The 27,855-nt window shown below is 37.8% G+C and overlaps 1 protein-coding gene across 1 annotated transcript in view; it reads left to right on the top strand.

The window, feature by feature from the left end:
- Positions 1–27,855, top strand: part of DNAH8 (dynein axonemal heavy chain 8) — a 395,922-nt gene that overhangs the window by 136,143 nt on the left and 231,924 nt on the right. The window contains exons 30-35 of the mRNA XM_088024365.1: positions 5,365–5,478; positions 6,796–6,858; positions 11,495–11,595; positions 13,106–13,243; positions 13,406–13,646; positions 26,718–26,917. Coding sequence (XP_087880491.1) covers positions 5,365–5,478; positions 6,796–6,858; positions 11,495–11,595; positions 13,106–13,243; positions 13,406–13,646; positions 26,718–26,917 — 857 coding nt within the window. The remainder of the gene's footprint in view (positions 1–5,364; positions 5,479–6,795; positions 6,859–11,494; positions 11,596–13,105; positions 13,244–13,405; positions 13,647–26,717; positions 26,918–27,855) is intronic.

Raw genomic sequence — 27,855 nt, 5'->3', positions numbered from 1 at the left:
CCAGTAAGTGGTCGCTTCTCTGTTCAGAGTTGTTGCTACTCTCTTCTTTGATCTCCTGTTGAGTTCGTAGGTGTTCAGAATGGTTTGATCCCTATCCAGCTGAATTCCTGAGACCAGACGAAATCCAGGTCTCCTACTCCCCCACCATCTTGCTCCCTTCCCGTCTTTTTATTTTTGAGTTGTAAGAGTTCTTTATATATTTTGGGTATTTGGATATCCCATATGAAAGGATTTGTAAATATTTTCTCTCATTCTGTGGATTGTCTTTTCAATTTTTTTTTCAAGTTTTTATTTGAATTCCATTTAATGGTACAATATTAGTTTCAGGTGTATAATATAGTGATCCAACACCTCTATACAACACCTGGTGCTCGTCACAAGTGTACTCCTTAATCTCCATCACCTGTTTAACCCATACCCCCACCCACCTCCCCTCTGGTAGCCATCAGTTTGTTCTCTATCATTAAGGGTCTGTTTCTTGGCTTGCCTCTCTCTCATTTTTCCCTTTGTTCATTTGTTTTGTTTCTTAAATTCCACATGTGAGTGAAATCATATGATACTTGTCTTGCTCTGACTGACTTATTTTGCTTAACATAATACATCCATGTTGTTCCAAATGGCAAGATTTCGTTCTTTTTTATGGTTGAGTAATATTCTATTGTATATATATACCACATCAACATAAAAAGCTTCTGCACAACAAAGGAAACAACCAAACTAAAAGGCAACCTTTGGAATGGGAGAAGATATTTGCAGATGGCATATCTGATGAGGGGTTAGCATCCAAAATATATAAAGATCTTATAAAACTCAGCACCCCAAAATGAATTATCTCATTAAAAAATGGTTAGAAGTCATGAATAGGCATTTGTCCAAAGGAGACATACAGATGACCAGCAGACACATAAAAAGATGCTCAACATCACTCATCATCAGGGAAATGCAAATCAAAACACCATGAGATATCACCTCACACCTGTCAGAATGGCTAAAATCAACAACACAAGAAACGACAAGTATTAGTGAGGGTGTGGAGAAAGGAGAATCCTCTTGCACTGTTGGTGGGAATGCAAGCTGGTGTAGCCACTGTGGAAGACAGTATGGAGGTTTCTCAAAAAGTTAAAATAAACTCCCCTGTGATCCAGCAATGGCACTACTAGGTATTTATCCAAAGAACACAAAAATATGAATTCAAAGGGTTACATGCACCCTGATGTTTATAGCAGTATGATCTGCAACAGCCAAATTATGGAAACAGCTCAAGTGTCCATCAACTGATGAATGGATAAAGATGTCTTTTCAATTTCTTGGTGGTGTTTTTCTTTTCTTTTTTGTTATTTTTACTGTTTCAAAAGGAACATAACAAAATTTACCATCTTAATCATTTTTTTAAGTGTACAGTTCAGTGGTATTAAAGACATTCACACTGTTGTGTAGACATTACTACTATATATCCCTATAACTCCTATTATCTTATAAATATGAAATTTTATGCCTATTAAACAGTAACTCCACATTCTCCCTCCACCCCAGTCCCTGGTAACCACCATGTCTCTGAATTTGAAGCACAAATTTTTAAAATTTTGATGAAGTCCAATTTATCTTTTTTTTCTTTTGTTGCTTTTGATTTAGTATCTTATCTAGAAAATGGTTGCCTAATCCAGGCTCATGAAGATTTACTACTATGTTTTCTTATGTCAGTTTTATAACACTAACCCTTACATTTAGATTTCTGATACATTTTGAGTTAATTTTTGTATGGTGTGAGTTAGGGGTCCAACTTCATGCAAAAAAATAATGTGGATATACAGTTGTCTCAGCACCGTTTGTTGAAGAGACCATCTTTTAACCAACAAACTGTCTTGGCACCCTTATTGAAAATCAATTGACCATAAATGTAGGGAGTTATTTCTGGACTCTCACTTTGATTCTGTTGATTCATATGTCTATCCCTATGTCAGTAACCTACTGGCTTTATTATTGTAACTTTGTGCTAAGTTTTTGTTTTTTTAATCATGGTAAATTACACATAGCGTTTGCCATTTTAACTGTTTTTTTTAAAGATTTATTTATTTATTTGGGGGAGCAAGTGTGTATGCACACGTGAGCAGGGGGGAGGGACAGAAGGAGAGGGAGAGAGACTTAAGCAGAGCTTAAGAGCATGGAGCCTGACACAGGGCTCCATCTCACGACCCTGAGATCACGACCTGAGCCAAAACTAAGAGTCGGATGCTTAACTGACTGCACCACTCAGGCACCTCTCATCTTAACTATTTTTAAGTGTACAGTTCAATAGTGTTACTCACATTGTTGTGCAAGCAATATCCAGAAATTTTTCATCTTGCACAACTGAAACCCTATATCCATTAAATAATAACTCCTCATTTCTCTCTTTTCCCAGTTCCTGGCAACCATCATTCTGCTTTCTGCCTCTATAAATTTCACTACTTTTGGTACCTCATATAAGTAGAATCAGACACTATTTGTCTTCTTGTGACTGGCTTATTTCAGTTAGCATAATGTCCTCAAGTTTCATCCATGCTGTAGCAGGTGACAGAATTTCCTTACTTTTCAAGACTGACTAATATTCCATTATATGTATATTGCCACATTTAGTTTATTCATTCATCTATCAGTGGACACTTGGGTCGCTTCCATCTTTTGGCTATTGTGAAGAATGCTGCTATGAACATGAAAGTGCAGATAGCTCTTTGAGACCCCACTTTTAGTTCTTTTGGATATGTACCCAGGAATAGAACTGCTATATCATATAGTATCATTTTTAACTTTTTGAGGTCCACTATACTCTTTTCCATAGGAGCTGCACCATTTTACATTCCCATCAACAGTGCAAAAAGTTTCCAATTTCTCCACATCCTTGCCAACACTTGTTATTTTCTGTTTCCTTGGTAGTGGGCATCCTAATTGGTGAGGTGGTACATTATTGTGGTTTTGATTTGCATTTCCCTTATGTTACATGATGTTGAGCATCTTTTTATATGCTTATAAAAAGCATTTGTTTATTTTCTTTGGAAAAAAGTCTATTCAAGTTCTTTGCCTATTTTAAAATTGAGTTGTTTGTGGTTTTCATTGTTGTTGTTGAGTTATGGGAGTTCTTTATATATTCTGGATATTAATGCCATATCATATATATGATTTGCAAATATTTTCTCTTACCCCATAGGATCCCTGTTTGCTCTATTGATTGAATCCTTATAATTCCATTTGCTTCTGTAAAGTAGGTGGTGGTATTCCCTCTTTCATTGTTAATTTTAGGAATTTGAATCCTTTCTCCTTTATTCTTGGTTAGTCTAGGTAAAGGTTTGTCAATTCTGTTGAACTTTTCAAAGAAGAAATTTTTAGTTTGCTGATTTTCTCTATTGTTTTCCTATACTGTGTATCATTTATCTGTGCTGTAATTTTTGTTCTATCCTTCTGCTCGTTTTGGATTTAGTTTGTTCTCTGCCTAGTTTGTTAAGGTGGATGGTTAGGTTACTGATTTGAAATCTTTTTTCTTTTCATGCAGGCATTTTTAGCTATAAATTTCCCTCTAAGCATTTTTGAAGTTGGTAAATATTTATTCAGTTAAACATTAAAAATGAACTCCAAGGGAGGGTCCAGATTCTTTAATTACAGTGAAAATTTTTATTGAATATTAATTAAATGTTGGCTTGAAAATTTTGTTTATGGAAAGATTTGTCACTGAGATTGAAGCAAGGCAGACTAGCAAGGACCCAGAGCTGAAATTGGGGTCATGACTTGTGATCCCAGCTCTGCCACCAGCCAATTGGGTGATATTATGCAAGTTAATAACATTTGTTTCTCAATATCTTCATGTGATCATTTAGGAATACATTAGGAATTTTTTTATACGTGGTTATGAGGCTCCCTTGAGGTAATGTGTATAAAACGCTTTTTTCATACTCATGTTTATTTACATTCATGCTCAATATTGAGTAATCACTTATTTTAAAAAACAGTTGCTGTTTTAGTCAAAAAAGTGCATCTTGGGAAGGAAATGGAGAACCCTCTGTTGAGATTTAGTGAAGCCCAAGTTTCTGTTATTGTTCAGTGGGGAAGATTCACTCCGGTTGTTTGTTTGTTTTTTTTAAGATTTTATTTATTTATTTGTCAGAGAGAGAGAGTGCACACACGAGCAGGCGGAGTGACAGGCAGAGGGAAAAGCAGGCTCCCCACTGAGCAAGAAGCCCGATGCCGGATTTGATCCCAGGACCCTGGGGTCGTGACCTGAGCCGAAGGCAACTGCTTAACCAACTGAGCCACCCAGGCACCCCACTTGGGTTGTTCTATCTCTTTAACTGTAATATTAAACCTATTGGCCCATCCTTTGCTACAATCACCATTAATCAGAAAGCAACCCATGTTCCAACCTAGACAGATGCTATTGTTGTGAACAGTTAAGAGTGGGGGCCCTGGAACCAAACAACCAGGTTTTGAATCTTGACCTTGCCTCATGATGATGCTGGGATCTTGGGGAAGTTCCTTAGTGTCTCTGTGCCTCAGTTTTCTCACCTGTAAAATGAGTATAGTATCAGCATTTACCACACAGGGTTGTCCTGGGGATTAAATGAGTTAATATAGGTGAAAAGCCTGGTGGATAGTAAGTATGCATTAAATGCTAACTATTACAATTGAAGGTTTAAGCAGAAGCTTTAAGACTGTTATGGAAGGCATTCACTGTTGTTTTTTAATACCCAGAGTAATATCACTTTCTTTTAGGTGACTGTTCCAACCATGTGAACCTACTAGAGATTACTAATCCCAGACCTTCATCTGGCCTCAGAGACGGCATGTGACCCAGATGGGGCCTATAGCAGTAACTGTTTCCCTGGCCATAGTGATGACCTGAGCTGGATCAGACAGAAAACTTTTTCCAAACTGTAGTTACAGAAGATGGCTTTGCCTCTTGGGTCATGAACTGGAATGATTTGTATCTCCTTTTGGTGCATTTGGGTTGTTATTTCCCTTGTTTGTTTTTTTTTTAAGCAGCATTGCAGAGACACCCTTGTTTATCCTGGACATCTGCAGGATAACAAACTTGCTGGGACAGAATTATAGTTTTCATTTAAATACATTTTCATTTAAATACATCTCACAGGGCGCCTGTGTGGCTCAGTCATTAAGCGTCTGCCTTCAGCTCAGGTCAGAAACCCTGGGGTCCTGGATTGAGCCCCACATTGGGCTCCCTGCTCCACTGGAAGCCTCTTTCTCCCTCTCCCACTCCCCCTGCTTGTATTCCTGCTCTCGCTGTGTCTCTCTCTGTCAAATAAATAAATAAAATCTTAAAAAAAAAAACCAAAATAAATAAATACATCTCACATTGGGTATTCTCTTTTATTCTAGGTTTCTGTGCAAGATGAACTAGTTCAAGTGCAGCCAAAGTTTAAAAGTAGTCTTCTTGAGGCTGTGGAAGTCTTTTGTGAGGATGTAATGAACTTTGCAGAATCATATGAGATGGTAATCTAAGTATTTGCATTTTGTGTGTTAAAATGTTCTGTGGCATGTTTATATGAGATGACAGTGATGGATGTTGAGAAATACACTGCGATTTGCATATTGTATATAAGAGGCTGTATTTAATATTTGGAGCAATCAGGAAAAAAAAGGGGATAGCTAATCCTTCAAACTTATTTTATAGAGGAAGAAAGAAGATTTAACTGTTAAAAGGAGGTAGAAATTTTGAGATTGTGGAAGGAACAAAAGGTCTGGCCTTATGCTTTCTTTCTCAGGCCAGAATGCTCATAGTTGAAAATGTGATACAGTCGTTGGAAGGCTATAAGAAACTATACAAACCTAAATACCAGGGTATTATGCAACTGATCTTTTTTTCACCAACTCTTAGGGAACCAAAAGGGTCACTGAAAATAAATAATAAATGTCACACGTGGTCAGTCCCGCAGACTATTCAGCCTGGTAACATGACTGATAATGATCCTCCTCTTTGAAGTTAAACTCAGAAGTTGGATATATTCCCCTAACATATGCTACTTTCTCTTAGTGGTCACAGTCTGGATTCATAAGACATGTTAAGCCCTTAATAATAATAATCATATAACACACTTTTTTTTTACATGTACTAAACTTAACCTCTTTTAGTTGGATTTGTCAACGTTTTATGGCCCTATCATTCCATTATACTGGGAATCTGGTCTATTATTTAGCATATCCATAATATTCAGGATTGTACAGACCATCTGGGGTCCTTTTTGCAGCTGTTCTGGATGACAGCCACCAGAGACTGCATTTTGCTTCATCCAAGTATTCAACTTTGTGCTCCTCTATTTCCATATTAGGCTGAACAAACAGTGAAAGGAGGCTGTTTTCAGAACTCTATCTCAGTTATTCTAATACACAAACACAGCATCATTGTTTATAATCATAAGTGAAATGAAACAGAGCTCTAGTGATACAGGCTTCCTACAGGATGTAATTTTGGCACATTTTTAAATATTAACAATGTCATGGTCCTTTAAAAATGAATGGAAGCTGGAGTGAGGCAAATGTTCTAAAATTGATTGTGGTCATGGTTACACAACTCTGTGAATATACTAAATGCCATTAAATTGTCCATTTTAAGTGGGAGATTGTATAACATGTGAATTATATCTCAATGAAGCTGTTACAGAAACTAAATGAAAGCTTCGTATGTGGGACAAAATTAGATCATTTCAATTTAAAATAATGTTTACTTATTTAAAAGGAAATAATAAACTCAATAAATTGATAAATACATGTGATTAAGAATTTAAATGGAGACCATATTATTAATTACAGGAAGGACCCATGGTTCCAAATATTCCGCCCCAAGAAGCTAGTAACAGGCTACAGATATTTCAGGTAAAACTTGTCGACAATGTGTTGTTATTCTTTAAAGTAATTTTAGGGAAAAATTTATGTGGTCTACCTTACAGTGGAAAAGTTAGTGTTTAAAGTGCATACAGATTTTAATTGTATTCTAATCTGCTAAATAATGTGATCAATTCCTTTTCTTGTATCCCTTTGTGTTCTTCTCCACAGAATGTCTCCCTGTATTTTTAGAGACTAAGACTTTGATTTTGAACTTAAGTGTATACCTTATTTTGGTTCCAAGCATCTCATTTATATATAAATGGTAAAAATTCATGGAATAACAAAATGTATCAAAATAAGATTTAAAATATTGACAGATGGTTTCCCTGTCTTTCCTCTGTATCCATTCCTTTTCTATCCATGATTTTAAACGTCCCAGCTCACTTTCCTTACCCTGGACTATACAGTACTCATTGGATTCACCATCTTTTTCTGTGCTCAGATTGCTGAGCACATCTAGAGAAAAATCACATGCCCATTTGGGTTAATGTTTTGCAGGTTCGTGGATTCCTATGTAAGCTAGCCCCTAGGAGGATCAGGCAATTCTATTATTTGTTTCAGTTCTCTATCCTGTTTTCTGTAGTGGCTGTACTATATGTTCATGTTCTTTTTATGTTCCCTATCCCACGTGCCTTTGTAGTCACTAAAAAATATCAGATGCCTACTGTGTGTCTTGGTCAATAGAAAAATGATTAAGGAAATGTTCTTACCTCTAAACTGCTAAAATCTGGTAGGGAGACAGAGAGCTGGAGAGATAGTAATTGCAAAACTGTGTGGTGAGCACTATGATCTAGGTGTGAGAACTAGTGTTATGGAAACAGATGTAGGGAGTTACCAACCAAAATAGGAGGTGAGGGGGCAGCCAGAGAAGGCTTCCTGGAAGAGGAGCCATCTAAGCTGCATCTTGAAGGACTATTTAGATTTAGCCAGGGGAAGACGGAAGAAAAACAGGTGAGACAGAATTTGCACCTCCTACAAAGGCCCAGAAATGAGGAGATAAGCAGGGAGAGTTAGGGAGATGAAGGAGTGAAATATGGGGTACAGTGAGCAGAGAGGCTAGGGATGAGGGGTGGGACAGCTGAGAGGGCAGAAATCACTAATGAGAGGGCCTTGTAGGCTCTGATAAGGAGCTCATAGCCTGTCCTGGGGCTGGAGGGCTCTAAGCAAGGAATGATATGTTCAGATTTGAATTTTTAAAATAGCTGTATGTTGAAAGGACTTCTCTGGCATTAGTGTGGAGAATGCTTTGGAGGGAGGATGGTCAGACTGATGGCAGCTTCAGTCATGCAAGCAAGAAGTTGTAAAAATTGAGACCAACCAAATGCACTTGCAATCAAGAAAGCTGGCTGGATCATGAGTTTATTAATAAGACCCACTTGATAGGCTGAGGGGAAGAGAGGGAGGCTTCCAGCTTGGGAAAACAGAAGAAAGTAGAGTCATTTACTGAAGTACAAGTGTGGGAGGAGTAGTTTTGAGATTAGTTTGAACAAATGACCTTGTCTCCAAATTTACAGAGATGATTTAGGGTGTGTGATGTACATTTCAGAGAGATGTGCTCCCCTTCCTGTCTCTGGGGCCTCTTGACTCTCCCCTGTCCCTTCTTAGACTGACCCTTTTCTCTACTTTACTCTTAACCTCTTCCTCTTCACTAAATCTTCCCACTCAACATTTTAAAAGCTGTGTGTCTTTCCTTTTTAAAGTAACAATAAGAAACATAACTCTCTGTCCTGAGCCCCCTTCTAAATGTCACTTTTTTCTTCACCTGGCCCCGTTTCTGCCTGCCTTTATACTCAGATAGCTTTCATGGTTGAGCCACCAGGAGATACAGAGATGTTGTCCAAAACCCAGTGTTTTCTTCTCTACTAGGAATACCATGTTTTGCAGCAAATCAAGCCATACGAAGGCTTTCTGTAGCTCATAACTTAGTTTTGCCATGCGCTGGATGGTTATTTCTAAATATCCCTTTATCTATGTTAGAGATGACTTCCTACCACTTTACCATTGGGTTTTTCACCTCAAAGCGAATAAACAGAAAAGTGGAGTCAGTAATCTTGTCCTTGTTGCTTTATGTGCACATTCCGTAGATGGTTCAGGCTGGTTCCACGCATGCTTTTCTCAAAAAGGTTCAATCAAGTTGAATGGGATCTCTCCAGTTTCAGGTTCTCCTGAGAGGGATAGTTCAGCTTTTTCCATCAGAACCAAGTGGAATTTCTCATATGGTATCTAACTTTCAAGTATCTCCCTTGATCTCTGAGAGATTTAAATAGAAAATCCAGACCAAACGGCACCTGGGTGGCTCAGTCGGCTAAGTGTCTGCCTTCGGCTCAGGTCATGATCCAGAGTCCTAGGATCGAGCCCCACATCAGGCTCCCTGCTCAGAGGAGAGTCTGCTTCTCCCTCCCCCTCCCCCACGGCTCATGCTCTCTCTCTCTCCCTCTCACTTTCTCAAATAAGTAAAATCTCGCTGAACCCTGGAGGAGACTCTGAGCCTTTGCCCTCTGAAGTCCCGAGTCCCAGGGAAAGGCCTTCTTCTCTGGAGGAGCCAAGACCAAGACTGATCTGCTCACCAGGTGGCTGCCAGCTGAGCCAAGCAGAATCCCTCAGCAATAAAAACAAGATGAAGAGTGAAACTAGATAGTAATGTTGGGTGGTGATAAGTGCCAAGGGAAAAAAATAAAGCAGAGAAAGGGCATAACACGCTGGGCTCTGTGTATGTAAAGTGGAAGTGAACTTTAAAATCTCGTCTCCAGAGAAGGCCACCTTGAAAAGCTGACATTGGAATAGAGACCTAGAGAAATGAAGGAACGAGCCAGGCAGGTATCTGGAATAGCAGCTTTCCAGGCAGGAGGAAGAACAAGTGCAAAGGCCCTGAGTGAGAGCAAATATGACATCATCTTACTTACGTTTTCAGTGGATTGCCCTGGCTATGGTGTTGAGAGTAGATTACTGACAGTCAAGGGTGGAAGCAGAGAGAGTAATTAGGAGGTTATCGCAATAATCCAAGGGAGGGTGACAGTAACTTGGACCAGACTGGTGGCATCGGGGTTGATGAGAAGTGGTTGGAGCCTGGATATATTTTGAAGGTAGACCCACCTCCTTGTCTTTCCCTCAGGAGTTACCAATTTATTGGTCAGTGACTGGGACTTTAATGTGCTACCCTTTAACTGGGAGTGTGGCCATTTCATTGAAAAGACCTTGTAGGGCCCATCTCTTGCCATCTGGCAACTTTTGTTCTGCCTATGCTTCGGGGTACGCACTAAGCAGGCTGTTCTCCAAGCATCTGGCTGGGTATGTGACCCAACTCTCCTCAAAAGCAGGTGCTCCCTCACGTTCCCAACCCCCCAGAAAAGCAGATGCCAAGATCTAGATCACAGAAAGAAGCAGGAACTTCACATTGGGCCTCAGGGTGCAGTGGTGTTCTCTGATGCAACTTTACTCTGATTTCTGGAGTTACTGGGCACTGGGTTGGCTAATATAATAGCTGGTATTTTGTTCCCCATTTGGCTGGTGCCGTGGGTCTTTTTATATTATCTGGGGCCTGAATGGAAAAGGAGGTGAGTGACTGGCATCCACCAATAGTCTTCACCACATAAACAAGATTTTAAATGTCACTATTTTAAAGTATGCTAACTTTAACGTTTTTGTTTCTCCTTTTCTAGTGTTCACATGGTTCCATGGCCATTTTAGTCAGTAACTTTATTTTACGTACATATTTATTTATTTATTTTTATTTATTTTTTATTATGTTATGTTAGTCACCATACAGAGTAACCACTATACTAACCACCAAGGAATATAAAAAGTACAAAATATGGCCTTTAGTTTCTAGGAAGGATGAATTCTTTGGCTTTTCTCTGGGGTCTTCACACCTTCCTGATTTGGCTCCTCTAAAATATGCTAACATTAGCTGTCAGATCTGATTCACTATCTGAATATGGTGAGGTCTGATGCCAGACATTCTCTAGGGCTGGAAATTTGGGATCCTTATTGACAGGTTATACCCTTATTTTGAGCCACACACACCTTGTCACAGGTGGATTATTTCTATTTGCTTTTGTGCTTTAAACATGCTCCATACTTAGCATTCTAAGTATAGGAGATTCTACCTCCAATTCAAAGGGCATGCCTTAACTTCCCTGACTCAGATTGTTAAAATTCTCTCAAATGGTGTTAAAATGGAATCCTTCATTTTATAGACTCTTTATTGCTTGGAGGGAAAACAGGGTTGAAAAGATTATACTCACTCTTTTGAACCCTGTAGAAGAGATGACAAGTCTAAATTAGTGAAAGAGCCTGAATTATAGATTTTTTTAAAATGCAGTTTTATTGCTTTCAGACATATTTATGGGAACTTGAAGTGTAGGTCTTCTGGGGACCATGTAATTTATTAAAGAAAAATTTTTATGTAAAATGGATGCTTTTAGAGTGCTTGAAAGTTAATTTTCCTAAGTGCTCAACTTTTCTTCTGATACCTTGGTATCACTATAAATTTCTTCACAAATCTTTGTTTCATAGATATTATTAAATAAACCTCAATGTAGCTTTTATTCCAATTATAATAAATTCTACTTTAATGGGGCTTGAATTAATTATATTTTACTACAACTTAAAAATATTTTTATAGGCCAATTTTGATGATCTGTGGAGGAAGTTTGTTACATATTCATCTGGTGAACAACTTTTTGGATTGCCTGTGACTGATTATGAGGTTTTACACAAAACGAGGTGAGTGTAGAAATTGGGCAAGTGTTACATACAAATAATGAAATACTGTTCATTAGAAGAATCATGTCATCATTAAATCTTTTATCATGCAGAGAAGAGCCTCCCTTAGAACACTCCTAAATATTTCCCTTATTCCTGGCTATTGCTGACCCACTGGATCCATAGTCATCACATATAAAAGAAATATTCTTGGGGAATGGAAAGTACATTGCAAAAATTCTAGTGTTTGTGACCTATATTTAGCCTGTGCTTTCTTTTGTTCTCTTCACTATTTTTGAATAGTGTCCATTATTGTGCAGAAGCACTGCAATTTTGGATATAGTTTTTATTTAGAGGATTACCCATCCTTGGCTTTCCAACCCTTCTTACTACCTTTATGCTAAGTGCTCTTCCTTATTGGGTAGACATAGAAATTCATCAGGATTGAAGGCCAAGGAACTTCACTGATTTTAAACAATAAGTAGATCTAGGATTTAAGTAACTATATTTTAACAGAATTTTATATAACTTTCCTCAAGGTCAGAATTAAAACTGGTTTTGCTTATTGGGATCATGGCTTTAAAAAAGAACTTTATCTTAACTTCTTTCAAAGTCATAACACGTCTTTGCAAAATAAACAAGAAATTATCTGACCCATAAATCAATGCTAATAATGAAATAATTTCTAAGATGATGAATCAGCAAAATGAAGCAAGAATTGGAAAAACAAGATAACCAAGATTCTAGAACGTGTTTTAGATTTATAAAAGATCCCAGTGTACCCTTATGATAATTGCAAGATAGAATGAGTTTTACTATATTAAAAACATAAGCAAATCTTATCTTTGGTCTTTGGATTATTTACAATAAATAATAAAAGTTGTGAATATCAATCCTTACAAATAGTTAAAACCACTCATGAAATAACCTCAAAAACTAAAATTGGGTCTAGGGGACACTCATGGTCTGCTAAGGATTGAGGAATTCTTGGGAGCATCCACAAACTCGGTTGAGTGGTCAATTTTTGATGTTTTACACAATAAAGGACTTTTTCTTTACTTGTATCTATAATCCCTCCTCTTATTCTTGTTACGTATATAATTCGTACATGAGGGAAAGCTTTTGGTAGGAAAGTGATGTTTAAGTCACTTTCCTAAAGGCAGATGTTTTCATAAAAAACCAGCTTGCATTTGAAAAAAAAAACAACAATCAAAACCTTAGCATTAGCTTTGATTTTATTATGTTCTGGTCACATTGTTTGCAATGATTGGAACTGTGATAATAATCAAACCATTTGTTAATGTCAAGTCATAGTATGGCATGGAATATTTGAGAGCTATAAACTTGACCTAATTGATAGAGCTTTAATAAAATTTTTGTTTGGAAACTGACAGGGTTGTTTGCATGTTGGTGTCTATAAGACATTACATACGTCATGTATGAAATATTTGATTGGATGAATTCTGCCTATCCAATAATGACATTTATTTTTAAGATACACATTATGTAATGACTTTATTTGGTTTCCCAGAAAAGAGCTCAACTTGCTGCAGAAGCTGTATGGACTATATGATACTGTAATGAACAATATTAGTGGTTATTATGAAATACTTTGGGGAGATGTAGACATTGAAAAAATTAATGCAGAACTGCAGGAATTTCAAAACAGGTGAGTTTGAAATGAATTAAGCTTACCTTTTTATAGTGCCTGTCTTCATAGGAGCTGTAGGTATTTTAAAAACGAATTTATCCTCTGCTATATTGCTGTATATACATAATGCTTCAAAGAAATGGATAGTGATATAGTTTTGTTTTGTTTTTATTCTGAAAGATGTCGTAAACTCCCAAAAGGGCTTAAAGATTGGCAAGCTTTTTTGGATCTGAAAAAAAGAATTGATGATTTCAGTGAGTCATGTCCTCTGTTGGAAATGATGACCAATAAGGCAATGAAACAGAGACACTGGGACAGAATCTCTGAGTTAACTGGAACCCCATTTGATGTGGAATCTGATTCTTTTTGTCTTAGAAATATTATGGAAGCACCACTACTTAAACATAAGGATGACATTGAGGTACATAAGCTTATAAGATCTTATCACTGGTTCATTGAAGAACATCCTTTTACTTTTCTGGAAATTATACAAATGGACATTTTATTTAAGAATGTACTAATTGCCCTATATAATGTACCTTCAAAATTTGGAATGATCCTGAACATCCTTTGGTTTTGCAAAATAATATAGTAACTCAAGGAGATAAGATGATTATTTGAAATATGTTAGTTTGGGAGGTCCTCAATCTATCCTCCTCGTCCCTTAACTAGCTCTCATTTAAAAAAAATCTGTTTATTTCTGTATTGCACTCCTGGTGAATTCCTCAGAACATTTTCCAAATTTCTGATTCTATCCTTTTTCTTATTAGTCTACTACATATTTAAAATTATTCTTCCTTTCCAAGATTTTTAATTGGTTCTTTTTCTTTTTGTGTGTGTGCTTACTATTTGCATGGTATCTTTTTTTATTATTGAGATATAATTTTTATAATTATATACTTTTTATTACTGGGATATAAACATTTTAGTTTATGTTTACAATGTTATGACTCAATACATTTATATATTACAAAATGATCATCACAATATGTCTAGTTAACATCCATCACCACACAAAGTTAATTTTTTTTCTTGCGATGGGAACTTTTATCTTAACAACTTCCAAATATACAATACAGTACTATTAACTATAGTCATCATGTTGTACATTACATCCCAGGACTTATTTATGTTATAACTGGAAGTCTGTACCTTTTGACCCCCTTCACCCATTTCATTCACCCTGCAACCCCCTGACTTTTGGCAACCGCCAGTCTATTCTCAGTATGTATGTTCTTTCTGGTTTCTTTCTTTTTGAATTGGTGTTTTCATTTTCTTTGAATAAATACCTAGAAGTAGTATTGCTGGATTATATGTAGCTCTATTTTTTTTCTAAAGGTTTTATTCATTTATTAGAGAGAGAGAGAAAACATTAGTGGGGGGAGGGGCAGAGGGAGAGGGACAAGCTGACTCCCCATGGAGTGGGGAGCCCAGTGTGGGGCTTGATCCCAGGACCCTGAGATCATGACCTGAACCAAAGTCAGATGCTTAACTGACTGTGCCACTCACGTGCCCCTGTAGCTCTATTTTTAATTTTTTTGTGGAACCTCCGTACTGTTTTCTATAGTGGCTGCACCAATTTACATTCCCACCAACAACGTGCAGGGTTCCTTTTTCTCCACATCCTCCCCAACACTTGTTATTTCTTGCCTTTGTGATGATAGCCATTCTAACAGGTGTGAGGTGGTATCTCACTGTGGTTTTGATTTGCATTTCCTTGAAGATTAGTGGTGTTGAGCACCTTTTCATGTACCGGTGGGCCATTTGCATGTCTTCTCTGGAAAAATGCCTATTCCAATCCTCTGCCCATTTATTAATTGGATTGTTTGGGTTTTTTTCCTATTGAGTTATGTGAGTTCTTTATATATTTTAGATATTACCCCCTTATTGGATTTATGATTTGCAAATATTTTATCTTGTTTGTCAGTTGCCTTTTCATTTTGTTGATGGTTTTCTTTGCTGTGCAGAAGCATTTTAGTTTGATGTTGTCCCACTTGTGTATTTTTGCTTTTGTTTCCTTGGCTTTGTTACCAAATCCAAAAATCATTGCTAAGAACAATGTCAAGGAGCTTATCACCTGTGTTTTCTCCTAGGAGTTTTATGGTTTCAGGTTTTACGTTCAAATCTTTAATTCATTTTGAGTTAATTTTTGTGTGTGGTGTAAGGTAGTGGTCCATTTTCATTCTTCTGCATGTGACTGTCCAGTTTTCCCAACACAATTTATTGAAGAGACTGCTCTTTCTCCATTGTATATTCCTGGCTCCTTTGTCATAAATTAATTGACCATAAATGTGTGGGTTTATTGCTGGGCTCTCTATTCTGTTCATCTTTTTGTCTGTTTTTATGCCAAATATACCATACTGTTTTGATCACTATAGCTTTGTTATATAGTTTGAAATCAGGAAGCATTATGCCTCCAAGTTTGTTTTTCTTTCTCAAGATTGCTTTGGCTATTTGGGGTCTTTTGTGGTTCCATACAAATTTTAGGATTATTTCTTCTATTTTTATAAAAAATGACTTTAGAATTTTGATAGGGATTGCATTTAATTTGTAGTTAGCTTTGGATTGTGTGGACAATTTAACAATGTTCATTCTTCCAATCCATGAGCATGGGATATTTTTCCATTAATTCGTGTCTTCTTCAGTATTTTTCATCAATGTCTTATAGTTTTCAGTATACAGGTCTTAAACTTCCTTGTTAAACTTACTCCTAGGTATTTTATCCTTTTTGATGTAATTGTAAATGGAATAGTTTTCTTAATTTCTCTTTAGGATAGTTCATTATTAGTGTATAGAAATGCAATTGATTTTTGCATATTGATTTTGTTTTATGCAACTTAATTCATTTATTAGTTCTGTTTTTGGTGGGCATCTTTAGGGTTTTCTATATATAATATCAGGTCACCTGCAAATAATGGCAGTTTTACCTTACTTCTTTCTTCCTGATTCAGATGCTTTTCATTTCTTTTCATTTCTAATTGCTCTGGCTAGGATTTTCAATACTAAGTGGAATAAAATTGGTGAGAGTAGGCATCCTTTTCTTCCTCCTGACCTAAAAGCATTGAGTGTGATGTTAGCTGTGGATTTGTCATATATGGTCTTTATTATGTTGAGGTATGTTCTCTCTCTGTACCTTTGTTGAGAGGTTATATCGTTTATAGATATTGAATTTTGTATGCTTCTCTGCATCAATTGAGATGATCATGTGATTTTTATCCTTCTTTGTGTTAATGTGGTATATCACATTGATTGGTCTGTGGATACTGAAACCATCCTTGTATCCCTGGAAATTCCAATAAATTCCAAGGTTATTGTGTGTGATCCTTTTACTGTATTGTTGAATTCAGTTTGCTAGTATTTTATTGAGGATTTTTGCATCTGTGTTCATCAGGGATATTGGCCTGTAGTTCTCTTTTCTCATGGTGTCTTTTTCTGGTGCTGGCCTCATAAAATGAATTTGGAGTGTTCCCTCCTCTTCTGTCTTTTGGAAGAGTTTGAGAAGATTGGTATCAATTCTTCTTTAAATGTTTGATAGAATTCACCAGTGAAGCTATCTGGTCCTGGACTTTTGTTTGTTGGGATTTTTTTTTTTTTTTGATTACTGATTCAATCTCCTTACTAGTAATCAGTCTGTTCAGATTTTCTATTTCTTCATAATTCAATCTTGGTAGGTGGTATGTTTCTAGGGAGTTACCCATTTCTTCTAGGTTGTCCAATTCTTGTGCCTGTAATTGCTCATAGTAATCTCACATGGCCCTTTCTATTTCTATGGCATTGGTTAATGTCTTCTTTTCATTTCTGATTTCATTTGAGTCCTCTCTTTTCTTGGTTGGTCTAGCTAAAATTTTATCTATTTCATCTATATTTTCAAATACCAGCTGTTTCTTTGACCTTTTCTATTTTTTTTTTAGTCTCTATTTCACTCTGATCTTTGTTATTTCCTTCCTTCTACTAACTGTGGGCTTTGTTTATTATTCTTTTTAAAATTCTTTTAAATATAAAGCTAGGTTGTTTATTTGAGATTTCTCTTCTTTCTTAATGTAAGCATTTAGCCTTATGAATTTCCCTATTAGAACGGCTTTCACTGCATCCCATAAGTTTTGGTATGCTGTATTTCCATTTTCATTTTTCTTAAGGTATTATTTTATTTCTCTTTTGATTTCTTCTTTGAGCCATTAGTTCTTCAGTAGCATGTTATTTAATCTCCACATGTTTGTGAATTTTCCAGTTTTCTTCTTGTAATTGATTTCTAGTTTCATACCATTGTGGTTGGAAAAGATGCTTGACATAATTTCAGTTTTCTTAAATTTATTGGGACTTATTTTGTGGCCTAACATGTGAGCTGTCTGGGAGAATGTCCCATGTGCTCTTGAGAAGAATGTGTATTCTGTTGCTTTTGTATGAAATGTTCTACATATGTCTAAGTTCATCTCATCTAATGTGTCATTTAAGGCCATTGTTTTCTTATTGATCTTCTGTCTGAATGATCTATCTATTGGTGAAAGTAGGATATTAAGGTCCCTTACTACTATTGTATTGCTGTCATTTTCTTCTTCTTGGTCAGTTAGTATTTGTTTTATATATTTGGGTGTTCCTATTTGGGCGCATAAATATTTTCAAAATTATATCCTCTTGTTGGTTTGACCCCTTTATCATTATATAATGACCTTCTTTGTCTGTTATTACAGTTTTTGTCTTAAGATCTATTTTGTCTTATGTAAGTATAAATACCCTAGCTTTGTTTTGGTTTCCATTTGCATGGTATATCTTTTTCCATTTCTTCAATTTCACTCTGTGTGTGTCCTACATCTGAACTGAATCTCTTGTAGACAGCCCATAGATGCATCTTTTTTTTTTATCCATTTAGTCACTCTTTTTTTTTTTGAGTATTTAGTCTATTTACATATAAAGGAATTATTAATAGGTATGTACCTATTGCCATTTTGTTAATCATTTTCTGGCTCTTTTGTAATTCCTTTGTTCCTGTTTTCTCTTGCTCTCTTCTTTTGTTATTTGGTTATTTTCTGTAGTGGTATGCTTTATCTTTTGTGTATCTACTATAGGTTTTTGCTTTGTGGTTACCATGAGGCTTATAGATAACAACATAATTATAACAGTCTATTTTAAGTTGATAACTGAAGTTTGAATGCATTCTAAATCTCTACATTTTTACTTCCCCCCACCACATTTTGTTTTTGATGTCACAGTTTACTTATTTTTATCTTGTGTATCCATTGACAATAATTGTATTTATAGTCTTACTACATTTGTCTTTTAACCTTCATACTGGCTTTTTAAGTAATTAACTTACTACCTTTACAACATTAGATTATTCTGAATTTTACTATATACTTACCTTTACCAGTGAGATCTACACTTTCATATATTTCCTGCTCCTAATTAACACTGTTTCATTTTAGCTTAAAGAACTCACTTTAACATTTCTTGTAAGGCTCATCTAGTGGTGACGAACTCCTTACATTTTGGCTTGTCTGGAAAACTCTTTATCTTTCCTTTGACTCAGAAGGACAACTTTGCCAGGTAGGGTATTCATGATAATTTTTTTCCTTTTATCACTCTGAATATATTGTGCTCCTCTCTTCTGGTGTGCAAAGTTTCTGCTGAAAAATCTGCTATTAGTCTTGTGAGAGTTCCCTTGTACATAACAAGTTGTTTTCCTCTTGTCATTTTTATGATTTCCTCTTTGTTTTTTTTTTTTAATTTTTTTATTGTTATGTTAATCACCATATATTACATCATTAGTTTTTGGTGCAGTGTTCCATGATTCATTGTTTGTTCATAACACCCAGTGCTCCATGCAGAACGTGCCCTCCTCAATACCCATCACCAGGCTAACCCATCCCCCTACCCCCCTCCCCTCTATAACCCTCAGTTTGTTTCTCAGAGTCCATCATCTCTCATGGTTCGTCTCCCCCTCTGACATACTCCCCTTTTCTTCCTCTCCTGTTATCTTCTTCTTTTTCTTTTTTCTTAAAATATGTTGCGTTATTTGTTTCAGAAGTACAGATCTGTGATTCAACAGTCTTGCACAATTCACAGCGCTCACCATAGCACATACCCTCCCCAATGTCTATCACCCAGCCACCCCATCCCTCCCACCCCCAAACACTCCAGTAACACTCAGTTTGTTTCCTAGGATTAAGAATTCCTCATATCAGTGAGGTCATGTGATACATGTCTTTCTCTGATTGACTTATTTCACTCAGCATAACACCCTCCAGTTCCATCCACGTTGTTGCAAATGGCAAGATCTCATTCCTTTTGATGGCTGCATAATATTCCATTGTGTATATATACCACATCTTCTTTATCCATTCATCTGTCGATGGACATCTTGGCTCTTTCCACAGTTTGGCTAATTTTCTCTTTGTTTTTAACTTTTGACATTTTAATTATAGTGTCTTGGTGTGGGTCTCTTGGGTTCATCTGTTTTGAAATTCTCTGGGCTTCCTAGGTCTACATATCTGTTTCCTCCCCCACTTTAGGGACGTTTTCAGCCGTTATTTCTTCCAAAAAGTTTTCTGCCCTCTTCTCCTTCTGGGATTCCTAGAATGTGAATATTGGCCCATGTGATCTATAAGTCCCTTAAGTTGTCTTCACTATTTTTCATTCTTTTTTTTCTTTTTGCTGTGGTTGGGTAACTTCTGCTGCCTTGTCTTCAAGCTCATGATCCTTTCTTGTGCTTCATCTAGTCTGCTGTTGAACCCCTTTATGGTGCTTTTCAGTTCTGTGTTTGTGTTCTTCAGCTCCATGGCTTCTACTTGGTATCTTTAAAATATTTTCTTTCTCTTTGTTGAAATTCTCACTTTGTTCACACATTGTTCTCCTGAACTTGGTGGGTATTTTTATGACCATTATTTTGAGCTCTTTGACTGGTAAATCACTCATCTCTGTTTCATTAAAGTCTTTTTCTGAGGTCAAAACTGGTTTTATTTGGATCATATTCCTGTTTCTTCATTTTACTTTGCTCTCTGTGTTGGTTTTTATGCATCATATAAAACAACATCCTCTCCCAGTCATGAAGGAGTAGCCTTGTGAGGAGAAAAATCTTAACCTTCAAGCCTGCCCTAGCTCTTGGTTGTCTCTCAAACCTTTGTGTTTGTTCCAGTAGTCTACTTTATCTTTAGGTGCTCCCAGTAACTGAGGATGTAACAAGACCTGTCAGGCCCCAAAGTGGAGGATCTCAGTCAGCACCTAGATTTAGGCTGATTGGAAGCTATATCCTTAGGCAGCAACTCTTAAAGTATGTAAATATGCCTCTTTTAAGGGAATACTAGGAGATGAGCATTTATGTCTATCCTCTCTGCACTGAACCTGGGAATGATAGCCAGTTAAGTATTTCCTTTGCTTGCTACCGTTCTGTTGAACCCACGAACCCAAGCCCCACTGGTCACCAGAGTCAGGCTGTTAAGGGATGTGCCTTTTGGGTGACAGCCGCAAATGCCGAGGGCCAGTTATTTACACAAGCTCCTTTGTTGGAGATGCCAGCATTTGGGAGCACAGCATAAGGAGTCTGAAGATAGCACTCACCCTTCCAAGTCTCTGGAGAGGATTATAGTTGTCCCTTGGATGTATGTTTCATTAGAGGCCTGATCCTCAGGCCACAGCTGTGAAGATAAAGCAAGAGGCCTCTTTCAAAGTAAGAAACCGGGCATTTCCGTCTGATGTCTCAGTGCTCAGCCCTGGGGTGGGTAGCTGGTTATGGACCTCCCCCCCCATTTATTATAGGTCCTCTGGCAAACCTTATTTGCCACCAGAATCAGGTGATCAAGAGACATCCCCTGGGTGGCAGTTCCAAAAAAAACCCAGGGGGCCAGACATGTGCATAAGCTCCTTTCTGGGAGACATCGGTGACCTGGAGTGAGGCAGAGGGACAGTGCATCAGTGGTGCCCACCAGCCTCTGTCTTTGGAGAGTATTTCAGTAGGCCCTGAGTTGTGTATTAAATTAGATGCCTGCTCTCAGGCAGAAGCTCTAAGATAAGCAAATAGGCCTTTTTTACAGAAAGGCTGTGCAGTTTTCAGTGGGCTGCCTCTGTGTTGGACCCTGGGGTGTAACCAGATATGTCTATGCAAACCCATTTATAAGGGCTTGACGCCCCCTGCCCCTCACCCCCACCAGAGCCCTCAGGCCTGGGCTTCATCTCTACCCAGTGGTTTGTGTGTCTTTTCCACTTCTGGTCCATGGAGATGTTTGGTTTTTAAGCCTGGTATGTTTTCTACTTTCTCTGTTTGTGTTTTATCAATTATTCTATATTTTTGGAGGTGAGGAACTAGAAATCTCCCATATATATGGTTTTAAGTTTTCTGCCGCTTCTTTTACCATTATTTTTTTTTAAAGATTTTATTTATTTATTTGAGGGAGAGAAAGAGAGCACAAGCAGGGGGAGGAGCAGAGGGAGAGGGAGAAGCAGGCTTCCCGCTAAGCAGGGAGCCCGACTCGGGGCTTGATCCCAGGACCCTGGGATCACAACCTAAGCTGATGGCAGGTGTTTAACCCACTGAGCCACCCAGGCTCTCCATCCCCTTCTCCCCTTCTTAAAAACACATGTACACCAGAAATTTTGTTTTCAAAGAATTTTGCCCTACTTATAAATGTCATTCAAATACTCTTGAAGGAAATGAAGAATTGAAAAAGAACTTTGGTGCCCATCTCATTCTTATAGGTAGGTTTTACACTTAAGAATATAGCCATTTATAATAAAGACTTTAAATGACACACTGGACCAAATGGACCTCACAGACATATTCAGAACATTCCATGCCAAAGCAACGGAATAACATTCTTCTCTAGTGCCCATGGATAATTCTCCAGAATTGATCACATCCTAGGTCACAATTCAGGTCTCAACCGGTACCAAAAGATTGGGATTATTCCCTGCATATTTTCAGACCACAATGCTTTGAAACTAGGACTTAATCACAAGAGGAAAGTCGGAAAGAACTAAATACATGGAGGCTAAAGAGCATCCTACTAACGAATGAATGGGTTAACCAGGAAATTAAAGAAGAATTTAAAAAATTCATTGAAAGGAATGAAAATGAAAACACAACTGTTCAAAATCTTTGGGATGCAGCAAAGGCAGTCCTGAGAGGAAAGTATATAGCAATACAAGCCTTTCTCAAGAAACAAGAAAGGTCTCAAATATATAACCTAACCCTACCCCTAAAGGAGCTGGAGAAAGAACAGCAAATAAAGCCTAAACCCAGCAGGAGAAGAGAAGTAATAAAGATCAGAGCAGAAATCAATGACCTAGAAACCAAAGAACAGTAGAACAGATTAACGAAACTAGGAGCTGGTTCTTTGAAAGAATTAACAAGATTGATAAACCCCTGGCCAGACTGATCAAAAAGAAAAGAGAAATGACCCAAATCAACAAAATCATGAATGAAAGAGGAGAGATCCCAACCAACACCAAAGAAATACAAACAATTATAAGAACATATTATGAGCAAGTCTGTGCCAGCAAATTAGATCACCTGGAAGAAATGGGTGCATTCCTAGAGATGTATCAACTACCAAAACTGAACCAGGAAGAAATAGAAAACCTGAACAGACCTATAGCCACTAAGGAAATTGAAGCAGTCATCAAAAATCTCCCAAGAAACAAAAGCCCAGGGCCAGATGGCTTCCCAGGGGAATTCTATCAGACATTTCAAGAAGAATTAATACCTATTCTCCTGAAACTGTTCCAAAAAACAGAAATGGAAGGAAAACTTCCAAACTCATTTTATGAGGCCACCATTACCTTGATCCCAAAACCAGACAAAGACCCCATCAAAAAGGGTCCTTCATCCTTGATGAACATGGATGCAAAAATTCTCACCAAAATACTAGCCACTAGGATCCAACAGTACATTAAAAGGATTATTCACCATGACCAAGTGGGATTTATCCCTGGGCTGCAGGGATGGTTCAACATCTGCAAATCAATCAACGTGATACGATACATTAACAAAAGAAAGAACAAGAATCATATGATCCTCTCAATAGATGCAGAAAAATCATTTGACAAAGTACAGCATCCTTTCTTGATCAAAACTCTTCAGAGAATAGGGATAGAGGGTACATACCTCAATATCATAAAAGCCATCTATGAAAAACCCACAGCGAATATCATTCTCAATGGGGAAAGGCTGAGAGCTTTTCCCCTAAGGTCAGGAACGCGGCAGGGATGTCCACTCTCACCACTGCTATTCAACATAGTATTAGAAGTCCTAGCCACAGCAATCAGACAACAAAAAGAAATCAAAGGCATCCAAATCAGCAAAGAGGAAGTCAAACTCTCACTCTTTGCAGATGATATGATACTGTATGTGGAAAACCCAAAAGACTCCACCCCAAAACTGCTAGAACTCATACAGGAATTCAGTCAAGTAGCAGGATATAAAATCAATGCACAGAAATCAGTCGCATTCCTATACACCAACAACAAGACAGAAGAGAGACAAATCAAGGAGTCGATCCCATTTACAATGGCACCCAAAACCATAAGATACCTAGGAATAAATTTAACCAAAGAGGCAAAGGATCTGTACTCAGAAAACTATAAAATACTCATGAAAGAAATGGAAGAAGACACAAAGAAATGGAAAAACGTTCCATGCTCTTGGATTGGGAGAACGAACGTTGTGAAGATGTCAATGCTACCTAGAGCAATCTACACATTCAATGCAATCCCCATCAAAATACCATCCACTTTTTTCAAAGAAATGGAACAAATAATCCTAAAATTTGTATGGAACCAGAAGAGACCCAGAATAGCCAGAGGAATGTTGAAAAAGAAAAGCAAATCTGGCGGCATCACAATTCCGGACTTCCAGCTCTATTACAAAGCTGTCATCATCAAGACAGTATGGTACTGGCACGAAAACAGACACATAGATCAATGGAACAGAATAGAGAGCCCAGAAATGGACCCTCAACTCTAAAGTCAACTTATCTTTGATAAAGCAGGAAAGAATGTCCAATGGCAAAAAGACAGTCTCTTCAACAAATGGTGTTGGGAAAATTGGACAGCCACATGCAGAAGAATGAAACTGGACCATTTCCTTACACCACACACAAAAATAGACTCAAAATGGTTGAAAGACCTAAACATGAGACAGGAGTCCATCAAAATCCTAAAGGAGGACACAGGTAGCAACCTCTTCAACCTCAGCCGCAGCAACTTCTTCCTAGAAACATCGCCAAAGGCAAGGGAAGCCAGGGCAAAAATGAACTATTGGGATTTCATCAAGATAAAAAGCTTTTGCACAGCAAAAGAAACAGTCCACAAAACCAAAAGACAACCGACAGAATGGGAGAAGGTATTTGCAAATGACATATCAGATAAAGGGCTAGTATCCAAAATCTTTAAAGAACTTATCAAACTCAACACTCAAAGAACAAATAATCCAATCAAGAAATGGGCAGAAGACATGAACAGACATTTTTCCAAAGAAGACATCCAAATGGCCAACAGACACATGAAAAAGTGCTCAACATCGCTGGGCATCAGGGAAATCCAAATCAAAACCTCCATGAGATACCACCTCACACCCGTCAGAATGGCTGAAATTAACAAGTCAGGGAACGACAGATGTTGGCAGGGATGTGGAGAAAGGGGAACCCTCCTACACTGTTGGTGGGAATGCAAGCTGGTGCAACCACTCTGGAAAACAGTATGGAGGTTCCTCAAACAGTTGAAAATAGAGCTACCACACGATCCAGCAATTGCACTACTGGGTATTTACCCCAAAGATACAAACGTAGGGATCCGAAGGGGTACGTGCACCCCAATGTTTATAGCAGCATTGTCCACAATAGCCAAACTGTGGAAAGAGCCAAGAGGTCCATCGACAGATGAATGGATAAAGAAGATGTGGTTTATATACACACTGGAATATTATGCAGCCATCAAAAGGAATGAGATCTTGCCATTTGCAACGACATGGATGCAACTGGAGGGTGTTATGCTGAGTGAAATAAGTCAATCAGAGAAAGACATGTATCCTATGACCTCACTGATCTGAAGAACTCTTAATCTCAGGAAACAAACTGAGGGTTGCTGGAGTGGTGGGGGGTTGAGGGATGGGGTGGCTGGGTGATAGACATTGGGTAGGGTTGTGCTATGGTGGGCACTGTGAATTGTGCAAGACTGTTGAATCACAGATCTGTACTTCTGAAACAAATAATGCAACATATGTTAAGAAAAAAGAAAAAGAAGAAGATAGCAGGAGGGGAAGAATGAAGGGGAGTAAGTCAGAGGGGGAGATGAACCATGAGAGACGAGGGACTCTGAAAAACTAACTGAGGGTTCTAGAGGGGAGGAGGGTAGGGGGATGGGTTAGCCTGGTGATGGGTATTAAAGAGGGCACATTCTGCGTGGAGCACTGGGTGTTATGCACAAACAATGAATCATGGAACACTACATCAAAAACTAATGATGTAATATATGGTGATTAACATAACCATAAAAAAATAAAAAAAATAAAAGAATATAGCCATTTATAAGCTGTGTTTTGAAAACTTCATTCTATAATTCCAAGGAATTCCAGGGTTCAGTAACTATTTGTACCCCAAAACAGATCCTCAGCACTGTTTATGCCTGTGCATCCTGTTTGTTCTGTTCCGCATGTCTTGCCATTATCCAAGCTGGATTCCTTCTGTCCCTGGACTCACTGCCTCTAAAGGAACTCTTTCCCCTCACTGTAAAATGTCTGCCCCCACCACCCACTGGAATCCCACTCAGTCTCAGATGCTCCCTCCTCAGTGAGGCCTTTCCTCCTGACTGCGGGCAGAAGTCCTTTCTCCCTCTTCAGAATTCACAACAAGTCATACCGTTCTGAGGACATTGATTACATGCTACTTGGTATTATAATTATTTGTGGAAATACCTGTACCTTTCGATTCCTTGCCATCTCTGAGATCTGTGATTCTAAGTATGAAAATAAATAGAGGCCTGGTAGGGAAAATACATTACTTTTATTTTCCCTTGTGAGACTCTCATATCAAGGACTCTCAGAAAAACGGGAAAACCTGTGAGAAAAAAAATAGAATGACTTTTAAGCAAATGAGATATGCATATTAGGGCCAGAGCAAGCTGGAATACAGCAATGAGTCTCTGTTACTTTGAAGAGTTCAAAGGACTCCCCACATATATCCTCCCTTGTTTCTCATAACAACCTGCTGAGGTAGAGCAGCTGTTATCATCTCCATCTTGGCCAAAAACTCCAGTTAAAAATTAAATGAAGAAACATGAAGATTTAAGTTCTGTTATTGCGTGTATATGGTACCATAAAAAAATTAGTAGTCAGATGGTCAGAAGGTTCTGGTTTGAACTTATAACATGATGATCATGAGCTTTGGTTTCCTTGGCCACAAAATGACTAAATGACTTCTAGGTTCAAGCTAGAAAATTCTATGATTTTTTAAGGCACTTAATTTGTAATTGAAAATGTCATGACATATTCTTTGATCTCCCTCTGAAGGATATTTGCATATCTGCCATTAAGGAGAAGGATATTGAAGCCAAGCTGACTCAGGTGATTGAAAATTGGACCAACCAGAACCTGAGTTTTGCAGCATTTAAGGGAAAAGGAGAGCTCCTTCTCAAAGGAACTGAATCGGGAGAAATTATCTCCTTAATGGAGGATAGTTTAATGGTCTTAGGTTCCTTACTAAGCAACAGGTAATTTTATACTTTGGGGGGATGGTTTTAATTTGGTTTTTAGGGTTATATAATACTAAGTGAAAGCCCAGTTTTGCAGCTGTTGTATAACAAAAGATTCTGACCTCAAGTGCTCACTCTTGTCTGTCCTTAAATGAGCTACCCATTTTCCCTAACAGTCATGTTCTCTGTCTCTTCCTTATGGTACCCATCTCTTCTTACTGTTTTTTTGGTGGGCACCATCATAATTACTCTCCCCCAAATTGGCAGCTTATCTCTTAAACATCTTGGGTCCCCACTGAGATGACCTATTCATTTTATTTTCTTTCTCCTTGGTTCCTCCGATATGTCATCTTTGCCCTCCTTGCCCAACCCTGCTCAAGTGTTCACCCAATGACCCAGGAAAAGTATGCTGGCAACACATGAAAGGAATATATTATTAGGGGCTTGTTACATAAACACTTCATGCATTTTTTTATGGGGAAAAGTGGCTATATGTGTGCTGGGTTTACTGTGCCCTAAGTAAGATGACCTATCCATCATTGGATTACTGAACCAGCTGGAAGGTGACTGTGACCTTGAGTGCAGCTTTTGGAAATGGGACTCAGATTAAGTATACTGTCAGGTCTTAATGTGAGCATTAGCAACCTCTAATCCCCTAGCTGACTTCGCGGTAATTCTCAACCGTTCTTCACTTTAACACACCTAAGAAATATGTCACAACCTCATCATTAGCAGAATCAATGTCTGTGGTGCATGGGAATTCTAATATACCTTCTCTAGGTTGGGATCGCTGGTTAATAAATGATATTCTGCATGGCCTCTGGCCCCAAAGGCAGTCTTGCATTTGGATAATGTACAATTCCAAAGCTCCTAGCTCTGGAAGTTCTGGGTTGACTTTCTGGGGTTAAGATCCTATGTACATCTTCTGCTTTCAGGGAGTCTGAATAATCCTGGCA

Source organism: Eumetopias jubatus, unplaced genomic scaffold (assembly GCF_037043125.1).
Source record: "Eumetopias jubatus isolate StellerSeaLion01/CBP00866 unplaced genomic scaffold, mEumJub1_p1.0 scaffold_6, whole genome shotgun sequence".
NCBI classification, from domain to species: Eukaryota; Metazoa; Chordata; class Mammalia; order Carnivora; family Otariidae; genus Eumetopias; species Eumetopias jubatus.
Note: the sequence above shows the minus strand (reverse complement) of the source record. Positions and strands in the feature narration are given on the sequence as shown.